Genomic DNA, 20,411 nt, shown 5'->3' with positions numbered 1-20,411 from the left:
GCACCCCCCCAAGTCTGGGTGTTTCGGGGTCTTCACTCAGGGAGCTCAGAGTGTGGAGCTGTGGCTCAGGCAGGGAACAGTGTGGGGCGGGGGGCCCTGCTCCAGCCCGGTAGCATCACGGGACCGCGGTCTGCAGTCTCTCACTCGCTGTCATTATCTTGTGGTCCCCGATCCATGTGGTCGTGTGCCGGGCGCTTCCTTCTTGGGGTGGGGCCCCTCCCACTGCAGGGCTGCGCGCTCACCCGGGCATGGCCATCCCATGCCGTCTCGCAGGGGTCCCGTGTTTGCATGAGCGGCTGTGGCATCTGCCCGTTGACTCTGCCTTCCCTCCCCACTCCAGTGCGCCCTTCCTCGCCTTCCTGCCCCACCAGGATCTCCCCCAGGGGGCGTCACACGCCTTTCCCCACCTCCGGAAAGGCTTCCGGGATGTTGCCCCGTGTGCCATGTTTGCTGTGGGTTTTTTGTGGCTGCCCCGTGTCAGAATCCTCTGCTACCATTTCTGCTTTGCTACGAGTTTTTATCATGTGTGGTTTTAAAATCAGCTACTTTGTATCCCTGGAACCTGTGGACATTTATGGGCAGAGGATCACCTGCTGCTGTCCCATCTCAGAAGGTCCCCACCAGGGTCTGGAGAGTGGATAGGGCTCCCCGTGTCTGTTCTCTGGAAACACCCGTGTAAGCTGGGCTTGATCTTTTCCCTAAATGCTTAATAGAAGCCACTGGTGAATTGACCTAGACCTGAAGTTTGTTTGGTTTTTTTTTTAAGATTTTATTCATTTATTTGATAGATGGAGAACATAAGTAGGCAGAACAGCAGGCAGAGGGAGAGGGGTAGTCGACTTCCCACCAAGCAGGGAGCCTGATGCGGGGCTGGATCCCAGGACCCTGAGGTCATGACCTGAGCCGAAGGCAGAGGCCTAACCCACTGAGCCACCCAGGCGCCCTAGACCTGAAGTTCTTTTAACTGGAGATTCCATTTCTGTGAGAGATGTGGGACTAAGCTGTTCCGTTTCTTCATGTGTCCATTTTGCCATTTTGGTAAGTTGTGTTTTCTTCAGGATCCTCCATGTCATACAGACTCATTTATTTGCGTGGAATTGTCCACAGTGTCCTGTAGTGGCCGTCAGCCTGTGTACACATGCCTCCACCACCTGACCGGTGGCTCGCACTGCCCCTACCCCTCCGCAGCCTGTCTTGCCGTCTTCAGTTTTCCGTCTTCAGGGTTGATGTGTCTCTGCTGCACCATTTTCTCTGTCTTTTCTGCCCTTGTGTGCATTTCTTCTACTTTCACTGTGTTTCATTTGCTCTTGTTCTCCTGGCTTCTTCAGGTGTTTCCATCATTGGTTTATAGCTTTCTCCTGACGCATTTAAGAGTATAAATTCCTGTTTAAGTAGAATTTACTCACATCCCATATGTTTGGAAATGTTATAATTTCATCAAGTTTAAAATAAGTTCATTTTTTAAAATTACAAAAACAGTATTTGTTCATTGCCTTAAAGTTGGAAATCAGGACAGTGCAGTAGGAAAAAACCCAACCTATGCTTACACCATACAAGGCAGGACAGCTAGCATGCTGGGCGTGGGCTTACAGTACCGCAGTGTCGTCATTTCCTTGAACACACACACACACACACACCTGCCCGCGTGGAACAGTGTGAGGCACTGAGTGTGCGTCGTTTTCCTTGCACAGAGTACACACACCGCGTCTGCCCGCGTGGAACGCTGTGTGGCACTGATGGTTTCGTGGCGTCCCTGTGGTCCCCCTCAAACAGCAGATCGGCAGCGCGCTCACACTCCGCAGGCAGCACGGGAGATACGCCTCGGAGGCTGAGAGCGGCAGGTGGCGAGGCCGGGGGAGCTTGGAGAGGGCGCTGCTCTCGAGGACCCCGGAGGATTCAGCGTGAGCAGCTGTGGGCGCAGCGCACCTGCCGTTGCTCCCCAGGCGGCTCTGCTCTGAGGTGATGACACGGTAGGACAGCCGATGGTTCCTTTTCTCCACGTGAAGGAGGCAGGCACATGTGAACCATGAGGGGAAATTTATGTATTTCTTTTTTTTACTGGACCTGGGAAATTAAAAAAAAAAAAAACACGTAGTTCCATGAGGAGCTGTCACTTTTGAGCGTTCGTAGTTCCTGAGAGCGGCTGCTCACAGACCCTGTGACTCGGCCTCCCTCTGTCGGCTGCACTTGGCGGGTCCCACGGCCGACGTGCTTCGGACGAGATAGCACAAGACCGAGCTCAGTTAATCCTGCGTGACCGAGGAGGGGCCTTCGACACACCGACGGGGGCACCGGAGGGCAGTCTGGTGTCCCCGTTTCACAAGGAGTGGCCTCGGCTCCGCACTCCGGTCACGATTGTGCCGGGGTTCACAGGTGTGGCCTCGTGCTGTCAGGACAGCGAGGACTCACTCAGAACGTAGCAGGGACACACTTCGGCTCCGTGTGCACGCACAGCGTCGACTTTGGCAACGGCACGGAGCTGGCGGGGGGGGGCTCAGGCCCGCGGTCGGCCGCTCAGCTGGAGAAGCGGGGGTGGGCTGCGCCGTGGCCTGGGGTCCGGAGCGCAGGGCAGGAGGTGATGCGTCCAGAGCGCCAGCACCGGCCGGTTCCTGTCTCTGTCACCTGGAGCTTGCCACAGGGCGGCCGTCAAGGTGGGCGAGGAGAGAGGCCACGCGAGAGATGTGCATGTGGGCACAGCCGTTGTGTGTGCGTCTGTGCGCAAAGCCAGAGGCGGAATTACAGCCTGGAGTAGAGCAACCGGGAGGGAGAGTTTTACTCAGCACAGTCACCGTGCCTGCGCCGCGGCCCACACACGTCACACACTGTGACTCCCCACAGTAATCCCACGGGGGTGCCACTCGGGAGTGAGAACTCCCCAAACACAAGACTTGCTGGTGGGGGTCTTGCTCCTGGGGCCACTTGGCCGGGCCTGCAGAGTCGTTGGCTGGCGTGGACCCTGTCTGTGCCACCTCCAAGGGGCGGGGGGGGACACTCGCGGCCCCCGGATGCAGGACTCCCATGGTGGCTGTGTCAGCTCTGTGACTCCCCCCAACCACCGCCGTCCGCGAGCCCTGCCCGATGCCGCGCTCTTGTCAGAGGCCTGGGGGGCGCGTGCACGGCTGACCCGGTGCCGCTGACCGTGAGCCCAGGCTCCCCCTTCCTTTCAGGCTGCGACCTCATGCTGGTTCCTGCACAGGACCTGCTTCTTATGACTCGTTCTCACATCCGAGTAACTCTTAGAAGCACCAAAGTAAAATCTCAAGAAACAGGAATTAACGTATTTTCTCCACGGCCACAGGCCTGACATTTCACTCCCAATAAAACCGCAACGGCTCTTGCATTCCCGAAACCTCACGCTTGCCACGACTGCAGCAACAGTGGGTGCGCGCAGTCTGTCCTCGCGCGGGCCTCTCTGGAGGAGCGCGCCCGCCGCACGCCCAGTTCCGGGCAGGTCCCCGGTTCCCCGGTCGGGTAGTCACTTGAGATAAAGCTGAGAAGCACTCAGGTAAGTATTTTAAATTCCTTTTCTACGGAATCTGCAAGATTCTAACGGAAGACTTAGCCTGCTGTGCTTGTTGTGGTTGCATTGTACGGAATGCCGTTGTATCTGCATTTGTTTTTACAGAGGAGGAGCTTCCCCATCCACCGAAGAGAAGGAGGGCGAGAAAGCATAAATCCAGGCAGAGTTTTAAAAATCCCAATAATGATCACACGGAACCAGCAGAATTAGAGAAACAGCAGAGTCTTTTACAAGAAAAGTGGCAGCCACAGCCCGCAGATGGCCCCACGATGAGTAGAAATAAGAAGAGGAAACTGAAGAAGCAGCAGCAGATGAAGAGGAAGAAAGCCGCGGGTTTCCTCACGGCAGCCTCTGGCCGCAACTTCCTGTACCAGCCCGAGGAGGGCGACAGCGGTCACGGAGGCCCGGCAGACGGCGGGGATGCTGACGGGGACGATGAGGGGGACCGTGCAGACGCCTGCGGGGAGCACCAGGACAGCACGGATGCCGGCGAGGAAGATGTTAAAAGTACCGATGAGAAGGCAGATGGGATCCTAAGCTTTCTGAAGTCGACACAAGAAATTTATTTTTATGATGGTATGTTTTTTACCGTTCTTACGAATAATGGTATCCATGTATGTGGGAAAAATACAGTAACATATTTAAATGCTTAAAATATAGAACATTAAAACATCGGCAGTCAAAGTAAGTCATTAGTTTTGAGGCTAAGATCAGAATCTGTAAACTCCCTCCAGTACGGCTGGAGGCTGCCAGAGAGCGGCGCGGCCCCCATGTGGAACTGTGGCCACTCACGGGGCTGGTGTCCGCGTCCCCCCTCCTTTCAGCCCGATGTCGGGGGTGTGGTGCTGTCGGGAAAGGTGAGTGCATTTGGCGGGGCCGACGGCCTCACACTCAGCTCGGGGAGCTGCTCGGCCGTGGTGTGGGCACGGGCACGCTGTGGTTCACTCCCTGCACGGGACTCGCAGATTTCAGGTTTTCGGGGAGCGTCTGTGAGCAGCTCTCTGTGTTGCTGCGGGAGGTGGAAGAGGGCAGCAGATGCATTCTCATGGGTGGTAACTGCTCGCCCTGGTGTCCACTGACTGACGCCGACCTCACGATCAGGAAGCAGCAGGGGCTGTCGAACCGCCGTGTTCACCCCAAGGACAGAGGCGCTCGGGACACGTTGCCTGCTCTGACGATGTTCCAGTGGATTCAGGGGCTGGGGTGGGTTTGGTGGATCCTGATGTGAGTAGGAACTTGACCTTATGAACCAGACTGAGAAATACTGGCTCTGGGATAATTTGGGGGATAAGGAACTGATTTACACAAGGGTGTAAAAATGCCGTTGTTAGTAGATCGGTTTTACCCTTTGCCTTTAGCACACCTGTCAGCACTGCGTCTTGACAGTGAAAACGGACTTAACCGACCCAGACGAGGCTAGTAGGAACACAGCGCTAATAAGCACAGAAGCCTCAGAAGACCTAAGTATGGGACCCGTTGCCTGTGAATCTGGGAGGTTCTGCAGAAAAGCACCTGAGAGGGCAAACCCCAGAGTAGGTGACACCATGTGAAGGCCGAGCGGCGCTCCACAGCCTCCTTCCCCTGGGGGCATCTGCTGGCCGTGCATGTGGGCACTGGAGCAGGGTGCAGGGGAGGGCCAGCCAAGCCCTGGGAAGCTCACCCACTGGCTCAGTTTCAGCCACAGGCAGACCTCAAGAGGGGAAGGGGAGGCCCAGCGGCTGTGATGTGTGGTGTGGAAGGAGAGCCAGAGAAGCAGTTGCTCAGTGGGTCCCTCGGAACCTTTGCCAGATGCTGCACCGTGGGGCAGAAGGTAGGGAGATGCCAGGAGCTTTGACAACACGGTGGACCTCAGCAGTTTTGGGGTGCTGACGGGGCTGACAAGGGTTGACCCCTCGAGCACCCCAAAGAGCCACACACTTGGAGCAGGGGTGGCCGGGGGTGTCCACTCAGTCCCCGCAGGGGCAGGTTTGGCCAGACCACCGTCAGACTCCATCCCCACACACTTACATTAGCGGGAGAAACCACGAGACGAACATGCAGTGTAGACATTGATGTTATCAGACAGGCGTTGAAAGAGCTGTGATTAATAAAAAAAAAAAAAAAATAGAAAAGGTGAAAAATTGGAGAATTTCACCAGATAGCCTCAATCTATTGAGACAGTCCAGTGGAAATTCTGAGAAGTATGGCCACTGAGACTAAGATCTCCATGCTGAGTGTGAGCAGGAGGTCGGTTCAGCACGAGGGAGATCAGTGGCCAGGCTCACGGGCACTGCAGGGGTCGGAGCGGGTCTGACACGCGTGCGTGGGAGTCCAGGACGGGGCACTGCGGGCGTGTGCAGAGGTAGCTGGGAGTTCTCCCAAGTTGGGAAAGGCCATCAGGTCATAGACTCAGAATGCCTAGGATCTCCAGGTGGGATTAACGCAGAAAACACACCCAGAGCGCTCGCCGCGCAGCAGGAGTGGGGGCAGGGGCGCCCGAGGCCAGTCCGCAGAGCTGGGCGGTATCCGGGGCCCTGTCGCCGCCCGGGACTCCCAGCAGCATGTCTGGAAGGTGTTGCAGGAGGGGAGGTGCAGACAGGCAGGCCCCTCCGGCTTCAGCAGCGCGCGTTCACTGCTCACGGTTCACGTTCTGCTCGGATGGTCTCTCCCGGTGGCTTCGTGCAAACAGCTTGTTCCGAGCAGACGCGTCTGGTTGGGGGCTTACATTCACCCGACGGGAGGAAACGTGAACATGCGTTTCTGTGACCCTGGCTTTGCTCAGGTGCCTGCAAGGATGGGGACTCAGCTGTGTCCCCGGAGGCCTGTCAGGAGCTGCTCCAGCGTCTCGAGGACCACAGCGTGTCCCCCTCCGACGTGCTCCTGGTGGATCACATGAAAACACTGTTACTCACGCGAGATACCGCGAGCCTGCAGCGCGTCCTGGAGAGGTTCCCGGCGTGTTGCACCATGCCGCCCGGTACGTACTGGGCCCCTAGGGTTTGCCTCCAAGACCCCGCTCAGCAGCAGAACAGCCCGGGGCGGAGCAGCGGGGCGTGTGCGCAGCTTGTCAGGACACGGGAATGGGCGTGCCGTAAGCATGACTCATGGGACGGGCGCAGAAGGATCTGTGCAGTCTGATCTTCCAGACGGCGAGCTGCGAACCATTAGGGCCAGACGTCACCCGTTTAAATGTTCCCCCTTCCCTTCTTCCTTCTCTGCTGTACTGCTAAGAGGTTAACTTGTTCTTCCTGCTGAATACCTTGGAGACAGATGAATTACGAGATGACTTCTCCCTTGTGTGTCGGCCTTTATAGGGTACGCATTCCACACCAACCTCCAGGTGCTGGGCCAGCCGTGCTCAAGTCCTCCCAGTGCCACGGGGCTGACTTCATGTCAGTAGCTTGAAATGGGTGGTGGGGGGATGTGAGGCCACGGGAGGGTGCAGACGGCCAGGATCAGAGTCAGGGCTTTGTCTGGAGGACCGCCGCGCAGAGCCCCACAGCTGACCCACACCAGGCACGTGGCTGAGTGAATGGAGGTGTTCTGCCGACTTCTCCAAAAATGTCGGAGCGGCCACACTAACCATTTCCACCCAGAAACCTCATGGTGCAGCTGGGAGGTCAAGATTAACATAGTATCAGGTCAGGTGAGAGGGCGTCCCGGTGTGGCACAGGGATGACAAGCAGGGGAGTGACAGGGCCTGTCAACACTTCGTTCTCCAGCTGGGGTTGCTGCTCACCAAGCTGGGGTCCTGGAGAGCTGCCCCCAGTGTCCTGAATTAGCATGTTTGTTGAACTTCATCAGCGTCTGCCTGTTTCGTGTTCTGTTCTCAGCTGCGGGATTCTCGGAGAACAGGGCAAACAAAGCCCTGCCCTTGGGTGCTTGTGTCCTGGGGGGGAGACCGGAGACAAGGTCGGGAGCAGACGCCAGTTGTACGCGCGCTAGACAGGAGGCTCGTGTCGCGGTGGGAGACGGTAGATGAGGTTGGGAGCGGACGCCGGCCGTGTGCGTGTGAGATGAGAGTCTGCGGAGAAGGAAATCCTGCAGCAGGAGAGATTCTTGCAGCCAGGGACAAACGCACTGGAATGCAGTGTGGCGGAGGTCACGTGGGAGCGGGTCGTGGGCACGGACAGACGGGGCGGAGGGTGACGTGGTGGAGGTGTCGGCCCGAGTACGACGTGGCCCATGCCACGGCTACGGGCTTCTGCTCCCAGGTACACGCAACAGCCCCGGCTCTCGAGTTCAGACCAGAGTGAAGGGTCAGGAGCGGGAGGCTGGGGGCCTCGCTGACAGAGAGAGAAGCCATCTGGCGGTGTGGAGGTTCAGGGAGGCTGTGCAGGTGAGAGCCGCAGCGTGGCCACGGGGGCAGGCGTGGGCCTGAGCCCCTGGAAGAGCCCAGCGGTGGGCGCTGAGCTGTGATGCTCCATGGGGCAGTCCCGGGAGAGGGATCCTGGGGAGCCAGGGTCACACGGGGGCCGGGCAGGGTGCTGGCTGGACACCCAGCGTGGGGCTGAGAACGGGGAAGGTTGCCAGGGGCCGCCTTCACAGAGCAGAGAAGGTGGAGGAGAGCGGAGAGTGGAGAGCCATCCGGGGGCCCCTGCAGGAGGAGGCGTGGGACGCCCCGAAGGGCTGGGGGTGAGCACTGCGGAGGGGAGGCTGAGGCTCCCGGAGCCCTTCTGTTGCGGGCACGGCTGGGCGGCCGGAGCTTCCTGAGAGCTGGCGTCCCTGCTCCGGTGGTTACCTGCTCGCACTCAGTGCCGGTTCTCCTGCGTGGAGCTGACTTGAGTTTCCATCAGGTTTCAGCTCAGATTGCAGAAAGCCAGTTTTATTAAGTTAAACAAATATAAAGTATTGATGAGATAAAAATAAATGATTTTAAATTTTCGGAATTGGTGCTGTGTTCCTCCCACGGAGGTCTTTCGTCTGCGTTTCTCCAACGTGTGTCGGCGGAGTTTTCGGCCACACGTGGGGATTTAGCAGGGATGTTTCTCAGCTTCTTACATCCACGTCCCCGGACAAGTTTCATCAATAAGCTCCCTTTCCGCACTCGGTGGAAATTAACTACAAGCACTTGAAGCACTTTTCTTAGAAACAGTCCCCGTTAGTGCGCGTAGGAGATGCGTTCCAAGCTTTCTGCTCAGAGCTACTTTGTAGACGGGGTGTGTCACGGGCAGTGAGGCCTGTCTGTGGAGGCCGGTGTGTCTGACGTGGGCATGTCGTGGGCCTGGTGTGGGCAGCAGGCGGCCTGGGAACAGCAGCATTTGGGGCGGCACAGGTCCCTCCCCACCGCTCAGCCGTTACCCTTCCTGACGCTGGGGGGTTCCTGGCTGCAGCCCAGTCAGTCTCCTCCCACGGTCCTGGCCGTGTGTGCAAGCTGGGGCAAAGCTGGTGCACAGCAAAGGGGGCTGCCTCCCTGACCCCTTATGGTTCCAGCATGCAGGTGCCCCGGGGCCACCAGGAGCCTGGGCCTCTACTGCATGTTGTCCTGCGACCCTCCTCAACGCCTGGTGAGGGAGCGAGAGGTCAGGGACCAGGCCGCTGGCGGGGGCAGCAGGCACATTTGGAATGGCCTCTGCCCTGCGCCTCTGTTCCCAGCGGGCGGGGGCGGAGCTCCCTGCGCAGTTGCCTACGGCAGACCGGGCTGCAGGGGCGCTGGCCACAGGGGGCTCCCGAGGGCAGTCCACGCTCGGTGGGAGCTGGGAGGTCACCGTGCGTCGGTGGCAGCCTGGGAGGAGTGTCGAGTGCTTAGGACGCCTGGCACCTGAGCCAGAGAACCTGCACCCAAAGCTGGGCAGGCCTCTGAGGCGGGAGAGGGGCGGGCTGAGCCAGAGCCTGGCCGCAGGGCGCGACGGGGCGATTGCGCTGGTCCTGCATGTCCACGCCTCCAGGGGCTCCGTCTGCGACCCCGAGCGCTCTGCTCCCCTGCGCCCACGCCTGTGCCGGGGGTCCCCACGCCCCGCTTGGGGGTTCCGCCTCCAACCCTTGAGCGCTCCGCTCCCCTGCGTGCCGCCGCCTCTGGGTCTCCGTGTGCCTGTGGCTTCCCCTGCGCGCCGGGCTGACGCGATTCTGTGGCGGGTTTTCTGAAGGTCCGGCACAGCCTGCAGACGGCCGGCTCTTACCCGACGGAAACACCGACCCCCAGGATTTCTCCCTGTGCCGAGGGCTCGCGTGCCGCGGCCGGTGTCACTTCGACGCCGGACCCGAGCTTTACTGGGGTTTCTGCAGGCTCTGCTCGGAGCCACTAGCAAGTTTCTGGAAGACCGACACGGGCCGTCTTTGTCTGGGGTTTTCCTGTGCTACTTCACTTTCTGTTTTACGTGTGTGCTTGTCTCCCAGACCAGGCCAGAGTGCTCTCGGCTCTCTTTCATTACTGGATCACACACGTCCTTCCCGAGAAACACGGGGAATAAATCCGTGCGTCGGGAAGAGCGAACACTTAGCAAGAAAATATCAAAGGCAAACATGAGGTCAGCAGAGACAGCCCTACAAAGAAGACAGAATCCCCCCCACTTCCGTTGTAACCCGGATCCCGGGAACTAGGAAAACATCCCGGCGCACTGTTTGTTTGTGTGTTGTACACAGTGAGCAACACGCAGTCCGAGACTTCGAGAAACCGGGATAAAATGGACCTTTCTCAGTTATCGGAAATTGCTGTGACTCAGATTACTACACAGTGATCCTGTTTCTTTGATTCTTGTAAAATTTGAAAACAGACATTCTGTTAAATATAACAGACTGTATAATTTGAAATTGTTTATTTTTACAGAGCTATATAAACTTGTATTCGAAACTCTGTGTTTTAAGGACACGTTATGGATGTTAAATGTTGTGGTTTAAGTCATATGATTCTGGTTGAATTTATTATTTTCTTCCTTGTTGCCTCTTCTCTGCTTTGAGAACATCAAGAACATCATTTTCCCAGTCTGACCTTTCCTTTTGTGTTGGTGATAGTCACCTGTTCGTAGGATTAGTGGGTTCCAGAAACACCTGTCAGCTGACTCACAGTTTAGGAGGTCATTAGCTTTGTCCATGAAAATGTATTTTTTCATTGTGGTAAAATATGCATAACATAAAATTCATCAGTGTACAATTTAGTGTCCATGAGTAATCTGCAGTATTGTGTTCATGCTAAACAACATTCCACGATATGGGTGTGCCACATTTTGTTTACCGGACATGTGGCTGTTGTGATTAGTGGACCGTGCACAGAATCCTGTGTGGACACGTGTGTTCCCACCTCTCAAGGGGTAGGGTTGCTGGGTCTGATGGTAACTCTGCGTGGGACTTCTCGAGGAAATGCTGGTCCGCGGTCCACGGTGGCCACACCACCCTGCATCCCACCAGCCCTGCATGGGGGTGCCGTGGCCCCCACATCCATACCGACACTCTTATCTCCTGTTTCCTCGGCGGGAGCCATCCTGAAGGCAGCGAAGTGATGCCTCCTGTGCTTTCAGTCCACGTCTCCCAGGCGCTGATGCTTCTGCACATCTTTCCGCCTGCTTGTGGACCATTCTCTTTTTCAGGGAAACACCTGTTGAAGTCATTGTCCATTAGTGAGTTGGATTATCTGGTTCCTGTCATTGGATTATAAGAATTCTTTATGTATTCTGAATACTAATCCCTTATCAGAGAAATGATCTGACAGTTTTCTCCCATTCTGTGGCCTGCCTGCCTTTTGTCTCTCTTACTGCTGTTTCAGTTGTTTACGTTTTGGTGGAGTCCAACTGAGTTATGTTTTCCTTTCCTGTGTTTCCTGATGCTTCATATCTAGGAAATAATTGCCAGGTCGGTATCATAAGGTTTCTCCCAAGAGTTTTATAGTTCTTCATAACTCTTACATTTAGGTCTTTGATCCATTTTGAGTTAATTTTTATATATGGTATAAGCTAAAATCCAATTTTATTCTTTTGTGTGTGGATATTCAGTTTTCCTAGGATTGTATGTTGAAAAGACTGGCCTTTCCTGATCTTGGCACCCTTGTTGAAAATCATTGACTGTGTATGTGAGGGTTTGTTTCAGGGCTCTCTGTTCTGTTCCGTTGGTTTGTATGTCTGTCCTTATTCTAGGACCACGGCTTTCATTACTCTAGCTTTGTGAAAGGTATGAGACCAAGAAGTGCAAATCCTCTAGCTTTGTTCTTTTTCAGTTTGTTTTGGCTATGAGAGGCCCCTTGAGATTCCATGTGAATTTTAGGCTAGAGTGTTCTATCTATGGAAAAAATATGTTCCGTATTTTCATAGGGATTGCCTTGAACCTGGAGATCACTTTGGGTGGTGTGGTCATCTCAACACTATTATTAAGTCTTCCACTCCGTGAACATGGGATGCCTTTCTGTGTATTTACGTCTCTTTCTAAATTCCCTTTAACAATGTTTTGTAGTAGTCAGTATACTAGTCTTTCTCTCCACCATTAAGCTTAGTCCTAAGTATCTTATTCTCTCTGATGCAGTTGTAAATGAAATTGTTTTTTTAATTGCCTTTTCAGATTGTTCATCACTAGAATAGAAATGCAACTTATTTTTATATATTGGTTTTGTATCCTGCAATTTTGCTGAATAATAGTGGTGTCTGTGTGTACTCCCTAGAGTTTTCTGTATACAGCTCTGAAGGAGACCATTCTGTTTCTTGCCTTCCAGTTTGGATGCCCCATTCTCCAGAGATCCTTTCCCCTCATCACCCCTCCATGTCCTTAAGAGATGCCTGTTCCACTAACTGGAACCTTCTGGACACAGATTGGGACAGCCAGTATTTGCTACCTGTTCTGGAGATCCATCAGTTTGCAGCTAGGTGCTGTGAAGCAACCTGAGCTTCATAAAAGTCAGTAAGTGGAGCCACTCGCTAGACCTGGACACGGGCATAGGCCCACACACCCCAGGGCTGGGACCAAGAAAATGATTACCCATGGGCAGAGTGGGGGCATGTCCTAAAGGAGGCATTTTGAGGAGGACACATCTTAAGGTGGGAGAGGAGGGCACGAGGGTCACTCTTCTGAAGTCTGGTTCCTCCCCACTCTGCCCCAGGCAGAAATGTCCCCTGCACAAGTGTCCTGCCCATCCGCTGCCTCCTCCTCTCCCTGAATAGTAAGTCAGCATAGAATGTGGGTGACGTCTGACACCCAGGACTCCTGCCCCGTCCTGCAGGGACAAGGGACCACTCCACAGGCGAGATGTTAGCCATTACTTGCCTTCAGGGTCTCCCTGACTGGCCTCGGGAAACCTGTCTTTTCACTGTGCCAGGCTGTGAACCTCCCCTCGGTGCCCATGAATTAATAAGCCGTGTCTGCCAATATGAAAATAGTGACAAATACATTAATTTCCTTGTTAATTCTCACTAATTTGTGTCTCTTAATTGTGATCAATGTACGTTTTTTCTGTGCATGGCAAGTTAATACACAGTAGATGGAGAGGAAAACCCTCCAGTTGGCAGACAGACAGGGCCCTTATTGGGTCTCTTTCCTCTTCTGTCGACTCCCTTCCTGGCCTCTCCCCAGCTGGGGTTTTACCTTCTTTGTTTCCCAGGCCACACCCAGGGGCAGGGTGTGATCCCAGGGCCTGTGAGTTTATATATTCTTCTTCAAAGGAGAAAAAAATCCCTCTTCTACAGAACAAAAGCAAATAAATCTTGTCTCTAATCTGTCGGCCTAAAAATGGTAATCTGTTTAGCACCATGGGCTTGAAGTTGGGTAATAATTAGGTCCATTTATTGTTTATAAAAGTGCAGGATATTCACAGAGTCCATGTGACCTGTGCTCTGTGAGCCAGTCTCAACAGGGAAGGAAGCTCTCGGGGAAATGGGGTATCTGTTAGCTTGCTGGGATGGAGACTGGAGCCTCAGAGAAAAGCCCGTCCACACCTTCCCGCCGTCAGAGACCCCAGAGGCCTGAGAGGAAACCTCGGCATGCGCACGAGTGTTTCCCGGCCCCACGACCCCAGGCTGCCGTGTCTTCAGAGAAAGCTGCCCTGACTTCACTGGCACCGCTTGGCCGAATCTAGATTTTTCTTCTGTGTCCAGCACGTGCTTGCGCCCTCGTGTTTTCTCCAGGGAGCTTGTCGTCTCCTTTGGGAACACATTCTTCAGAGACTCTGATGAAAGCCTTGGGGCTTCTCCAAAATAAGGAGCAGATGTACGCATCCACCCCCCACCACACACAAACATCACACACGAATTCAAAGAGGCTGCATATTCCCCCAAACCCGTTCACCAGTGTGTTGGTACTCTCCTTCTGCACAACAAATTACCAAAAAACCAGTGGCTTTAAGCAGCAGCCATGTAGTCCCTCCCTGTGTCTGTGGGTCAGGGCGCAGGCACGGCACCCCTGGCTCATGAGCTCAGGGTCTTCCCAGGCTGTTGGCAGAGCTCTGCTCCTGTGGTTCAGGACTGAGGTCCTGGTTTTCTTGCTGGCTGTTGGGTGGGACATCTCTCAGCTCCTTGAGGACCCCCATGTCCCAGCCATGGACCCTCTGAGTCCCTCCTGACCTGAGTCAAAGCCAGCAGAACACTCTAGGAAGAGCTGAGTCTTTGCCAGGGCTCCCTCTGATGGATTGGGACCCCCGGGATGCTCTTCCTTTTGGTTAACTTAGAACTGATGATTGGGGAATGTCTGGGCACTGCAGTAAATGCAGACAAGCCTTTTTTGGGCTCACACTGCTCATAGGGCACCCGTCCATGGCAGTGTCGGCCACACATGGGATGCCTGGTGCATGTGCACACGAGTCACAGCACACGCGGGTGCCCCGTGTACATGCGCATGAGCCAGCATGCACACGTGCCTCGTATGTATACATGCGGGTGTCCCGTATATACACACGTGAGTCAGCACACACAGATGTCCTGTGTACACATACATGAGTCAACACACGCGGGTGCCCCATGTACACACACATGAGTCAGCACACGCAGATGCCTAGTATGTACACACGTGTGGGTCAGCATATGTAATGTCCCATGTACACACGCACGAGTCTGGGATTGTTGTAAATATTCTACAGTTAACTCAAGGGAGTGCCCCAGTTGTGGGACCTGGTGCAGAGGGGCGGTGGGACTAACCTAGTCCCGGCGAACTGACACTGAGTGCCCCCCGCAGATTATGGCTTTTATTTTGAGAAAGCCCGGCAGCCTTCAGCAGTTCTTCAGGCCAGATTGTTAAAGTCCCCCAAGTGAGCCCCCATTTCTCACATCTTGATTTTATCTTCCTTTTTGCTACTTAAATATGGATTTCCAGAAAATAACATCAAGATGGACTTCAAATGTTAGACCCTCTTCATTTTTCTCCCTTCGGTGGATGCTTTAAGAAACATGTTCCTAGAAAACAAACACACTGTGCAGAGGCAGGCATGTGGCCGCGGACACTCCCTCTGGGTCACGAAGCCCCTTCCGATTTACGAGAGAAGCTGGAGGCAGGGGCTGGGGTGTGCTCAGTGCCGCCCGTCAGGTAGGAAGTAGATTACGAGATTTAGGTGTGGTGCAAAGTGCGGGGAAGACGCTGTCGGCATCGGGGAGAGAGAAATCACCTCCCGGGGAGATCTGGGGAGAGACGCGGTATCTGAGCCGCTCCCTAAAACCCAGGTCGGAGGAGGTTGTCTGGGAATCCTGGAGGAGGGCCGGGCCTGGCCGTGGCTGAGCAGGAGGAAGAGGGGGAGCGTCCCTGGTCCCACAGCGGTTTTCCTTCTGCACCAACAAGGCCATGCAGATGACTCACGAGAGCTGACACACCTTTGCCAGAAATTACCGCAAGACTATCTCCCCCTCAAATTTAATCACCACGACCCTTGCCGGAAACATATGTGTCTGAAAGTAAAAAATCTTGTCCTAATGGACTGGAACATTCCAACTCAAGCGTGGACAGTAACTGACAGCAGCCGCCCGTCCGAGGCCGTTCCGGCGAGCAGATGCCAGGGACGTGCCACACCTTCACGTGAGCTCCATCTACAGTGGGGGGTGCACACATTTTCACCGAGGTGGTCTAGTCCCGGAGCCTTTCCAGGAGGGATGGGGTAGCCACCATCTTACCATGTGCGGGACGCTTGCACGTGGCCATTTCCCAGGTGCCACTTGATCTTCAGATGTCCCAGCGAGCCTGAGACAAGCCGGCTCCATTTCTCAGAGAACAAAAGGCAGTTTCCTCACGTCTGTCAGGAGCGCAGTTGGCCGTGTCTGCAGGGGACAGCTGTCCTTGCTTCCGTACCAGCGACTGCTGGTCAGGCAGGAAGCTGGTCCCCAGCAGCAGCAGCGTCGCCCTGGGAGAGGGAGACCAGATGCGGGCAAGGGGTGCGCGTGGCCCCTGAGGGCAGAGGCCCCTTCGTTGGGTCATGTGCACATTGTGGGGCTGAAACGCACACTCATCTGAGCTGCTTCGGGATCCGGGTGCCTGAGGACAGCGAGGAGGGGTGTGCGCTGCCGTTGAAAAGAAGCCCATGTTCCGGCAAGCTGTATGCATGGGGACAGTCAGTGCCACGTGGGGGGCGGAGCCATGTGGACCAAGTGTGGAGGAGGCCCACGGGCCAGAACCCCGGGTCTCCTGGCCACACCCGAGGCGGCCAGCCCACTGAGGCTTGGGAAGGAAAGGTCCAGAAACAGCCTGTTCCCGGGTCCTCGGTCAGCCATCCTGACGGTCACTTTATGGAATAAATACCCCACATCGGCTCTTGTGACACAAGAGGAAATTTTCATGGCCTTGTGTTTTGGTTAAAGCACACTTAGCCAACTGAGAAAAGACAAACGGGGATTTCCCGCAGGATCTATTCTCAAATAAAATGGGGCCTGAATTGTTGTTATTCCGCTGAAGTTGATGAGGTATGCGGACGTGAGGTGCAGGAGAACGTGCAGACCAGCCGGAGCTGGCCTGCAGGGGACAGGTGCGGCGAGCTGGGGTGCAGCGGGAACCGCCCTGGCTTGGGGGCACCTTCCCCTGTGCTCTGGGAATGTGGGGCACAGCCTTGCGCTCAGGGTCAGTGGGCTTCCTGGGAGGCCAGGCCCCTGGGCACGGACTGTGGTAGCTCCCACCACCCAGCACACAGGGCCAGCAGCCCTTGCGTGATGCTGTCCACGCAGGAGGCCTTTTCCCACCTCCACATCTCTCCTAACCCTGCTGCTTGGGAGCCACCAACCAGGCCAAGGCCCTCAAGCTGAGTGACCGCCCTGGAGGGGGTTTCTTTGAAGACACGAGCTCACAACGCACAATAATGAGGAGAAGGGAGAGGAAGCAAAGGCACTACACCTTTGGAAGGGCGTGAGCCAAAGAAAAGGCCACGCGCAGATCCAGAATGATGACGGGATAAAGCGAGCAGCATGACTGAGTCAGCAGCTGGGGCCCAAGACACCAAGGAGCAGCCGGCCACCGCACCCCCAATCACTCCACACAGTTTATTCAGAAGGACACCCCACGTTGTGGACCGAGTGCCCCCCCGCCACAGTTCACACAACGAAGTCCTGACCGCCAGTGGGACGGTGTCAGGAGACGAGGCCTTTCGAGGTTCCTGTGAGAAGAGGAAGACCAGCGCTTGCTCCCTCTGCAGCACGGGAGGGAAGGCACGTCTAGAAGCACGTCTAGAAGGCACGTCTAGAAGCCCCGAAGAGACCTTCACCAAGAACCGAATGCCAGCACCTTGATCTCGGACTCCCAGCCTCCAGAGCTGTCTGCTCTGTGGAACCACTCGGTCCGCAGTGTCTGAGCGGACTAAGACACAGGCCACGCTAAGCCGGCCAGAAGCTCAAGATTCGACAAGACCAGGTTCTCAAGAGGAAAGGTGGAGTTCAGGGCTGAGGTAAGGAGGAGTCCTTGGCAGTCCACTAAGAAGCTTTCTGATCCCTAGACCTCCCCTCCCCAGCTCAGTGCAGCCAGTGACCATGCCTTCCGTTCCCCGGCACAAGACGGAGCTCGAGTCTAGAGAACACAGAGCAGAGGCTCCAAGGACAGGGTCCGGTGCCGCCAAGAGCAGGGCTCCCAGCTGACACCGAGGGCATCAAGAGTGCTCCCTCCTCTGTGTTGGGATTGCTGCTCAAACGTTTCTTCATCGCACCCCTGCAGTCATGCTCCGAAGCCCAGGAACCACTCCTCCATGGCACCCACCACATCTAACCATGTGTTTCTGTGTGACATTAACCATTGTGTCTGCCTGCGGCGTACTCTGGGGGAGGTGCTGTCTGATGTGGCTTGTATCCCGTCCTTGGTCCCAGAGCCTAGTGGTTTGACACAGAGCAAGACAGATGAATAGATGAAGGCCTAGGCTCCCACGTAGGTCGTGCGGAGAGGACGGGGGTGTATGGCATACCATGGACCAGAGTGGGAGGCAGGAACCGGCACCAGGGGCTCCAGAATGGGATGCACAGTTGAACCTGAAAGAGACCCTCCATTCCAAAGCACAGGAAGCCAGCAGTGCAAGGGACACATTGTGCTGGTTTAAAATTCCAGAGCTAAACCAGACAGAGCTTTCTAAGGTCCTTGGGGTGGGGGGGAAGCAACCAGAGGGTTTAGAAAGCTGGGTCATGCCAGGTGTTGGTGTGACTGTTAGAATAATGCGTTAGGTGGACACTGGCATCACAGACAGAGCATTAAACACAGAGCACTGAACAGAGAAAAAAGTAAGAAACATGGTGAGATGTTCACATAAGTTAAAAATGTTCACATAAGTTAAAAATGTGCACACATGAAACAACAGCACCAATTTGGCAAGAATATTAAGGTAAAAGGACAAGCTGTAGAATGACCATGACAGACAGATTGGAGTGATGTGGGAATCAGGGAGAGAGGCGGATAAGTGATGGTAAACGAGAGTGAGCAGGAGAAAAGTCTGTGTGTGGATCAAGAGTGACCACAAGGGAGGAAATGAGCAGCAAAATTACTTCAGCAGCTGGGGTCCAAGACATAAAGGAACAGGCAACCAACCTCACAACCACACCCTAACCAACCAACCACACAATTAACCAGCCACACAACCACACCCTAACCAACCAACCACACAGTTAACCAGCCACACAACCACACCCTAACCAACCAACCACACAATTAACCAGCCACACAACCACACCCTAACCAACCAACCACACAATTAACCAGCCACACAACCACACCCTAACCAACCAACCACACACTAACCAACTAAACAACCACACACTAACCAACCAACCACATAGCCAACCAGCCACACAGCCTAACAAACACACAACCAACCAAACAACTACACAAACATCCACAAACCAAACAATCACACAGATAACCAAACACATGGACAACCGCACACCAACCAACCAACCATTCAAACACATAACCAGACAACTCTACAACCAAACAGCTACACACTAACCAAGCACACAACTAACCAACCAACCACACACTAACCAGCCAACCAACCAACCAAACAGCCATGCACTGACCAACCAACCAACTATACAACCAAATAACTACAAACTAACCAACTAAGCGATCACTCAAATAACCAACCAAACACAAACAACCACACAACCAACCAACCAACAATGGCACAATCAGCCAACCGCACACCAGTCAACCAACCAACAACACAACCAACCAACCAACCCCAACAACACGAACATCCAGAAACCAACCAACCAATCACACAAATAATCGACCAAACACGTAGATAGCGACGCAGCCAAGCGGTCAGCCACTGTTGTATAGTCGGGTCAGCTATACAGCAGACAGACCAAACAAACAAGCACACAAGCCACAGCAGAGCTACCCAACATGGCAGGTATTCTGGTCTACTTACAATTTGAAACATGAGATCTGTTCTTCTGTAAAAATTGGAAGTCTCTGAGAGAAGGGCAAAAGAACTAATGAAATTCATATTAGATTTTTTAAATGTCAGAAGAGTCCCAAAGAGTCCTGCATATGGTAACAGGCACACAGAAAATTATCTGCAGGCTTAACCGCTATTTGCTGTGTTTAGTTCACTGACAGCCAACTATAGCTCTAGGATGCCTGAGTACAGGGACAAAGTGAAATTCAGGAAGTAAGTTGTACCTAGAGCCTCGGGTCTGGAGATGACAGACGCTTGGTCTGTCGGAAGGTGTGCGGCCAAGATGAAGAGCAGAACAAAGTACTGCTGCTCTTCCCAAGGACCAGAGGCACGTGCCTTGGACTTGGGCTGACACGGGGTCCAGCTGTGGGCCCAGACTCTGCAGAGACCCTGACGAAGACATGAGAAGACAGCTTCTGGTTTTCCAGTCTGCAGAGCTCTCAGCTGCCTTGGGTTGTGAGTGTGGCTGAAAGGAATTTCTTACTGAGAATGCAGTGCCGAGTTGCCCAGTTGGAAAACTGTTTACTTTTCTAAAAAAGCTCCTTGGGGCACGTATTGCATGGAGCACTGGGTGTGGTGCATAAACAATGAATCTTGGAACAGTGAAAAAATAAGTTAAATTAAATTTTTTAAAAACGCTCCTTCAGATATTCACTCATGTTTTTAGTATGCATCCTCTTTTTTTTTCCAATTTATTTATTTTCAGAAAAACAGTATTCATTATTTTTTCACCACACCCAGTGCTCCATGCAAGCCGTGCCCTCTATAATACCCACCACCTGGTACCCCGACCTCCCACCCCCCCGCCCCTTCAAACCCCTCAGATTGTTTTTCAGAGTCCCTAGTCTCTCATGATTCACCTCCCCTTCCAATTTACCCAAAAGCACATACCCTCCCCAATGTCCATAACCCCACCCCCCCTTCTCCCAACCCCCCTCCCCCCAGCAACCCACAGTTTGTTTCGTGAGATTAAGAGTCACTCATGGTTTGTCTGCATCCTCTTTTTTTTAAGATGGATTTTATCTATGTACATAGCATTTTCGATTATAAAAAATTGTACATTTATTCATAAAATTGCTAAGCAACATTGAAAAGGGGTTCAGGGAGGCATGTTTCAGCGACAGGAGACATGAGATGTTCCCAAGGATCCCACTC

The 20,411-nt window shown here is 54.2% G+C and overlaps 1 protein-coding gene across 2 annotated transcripts in view; it reads left to right on the top strand.

The window, feature by feature from the left end:
* The window catches only part of ERICH1 (glutamate rich 1), a 46,532-nt gene extending 33,408 nt beyond the window's left edge, over positions 1-13,124 (top strand). The window contains exons 4-6 of one of the 2 annotated variants that reach the window (XM_044225738.1): positions 3,626-4,096; positions 6,282-6,476; positions 12,135-13,124. In XM_044225738.1, coding sequence (XP_044081673.1) covers positions 3,626-4,096; positions 6,282-6,476; positions 12,135-12,304 — 836 coding nt within the window. In that variant the 3' untranslated portion in view covers positions 12,305-13,124. Of the gene's footprint in view, positions 1-3,625; positions 4,097-6,281; positions 6,477-9,835; positions 10,341-12,134 lie in introns of those variants that run through there. The other variant, XM_044225739.1, reaches the window with a different exon arrangement.
* Positions 13,125-20,411: the final 7,287 nt, after the last annotated feature.

The sequence above is a fragment of the Neovison vison genome, chromosome 11 (assembly GCF_020171115.1).
Source record: "Neovison vison isolate M4711 chromosome 11, ASM_NN_V1, whole genome shotgun sequence".
Taxonomy (NCBI): domain Eukaryota; kingdom Metazoa; phylum Chordata; class Mammalia; order Carnivora; family Mustelidae; genus Neogale; species Neogale vison.
This window is presented reverse-complemented; position numbering and strand designations above follow the sequence as displayed.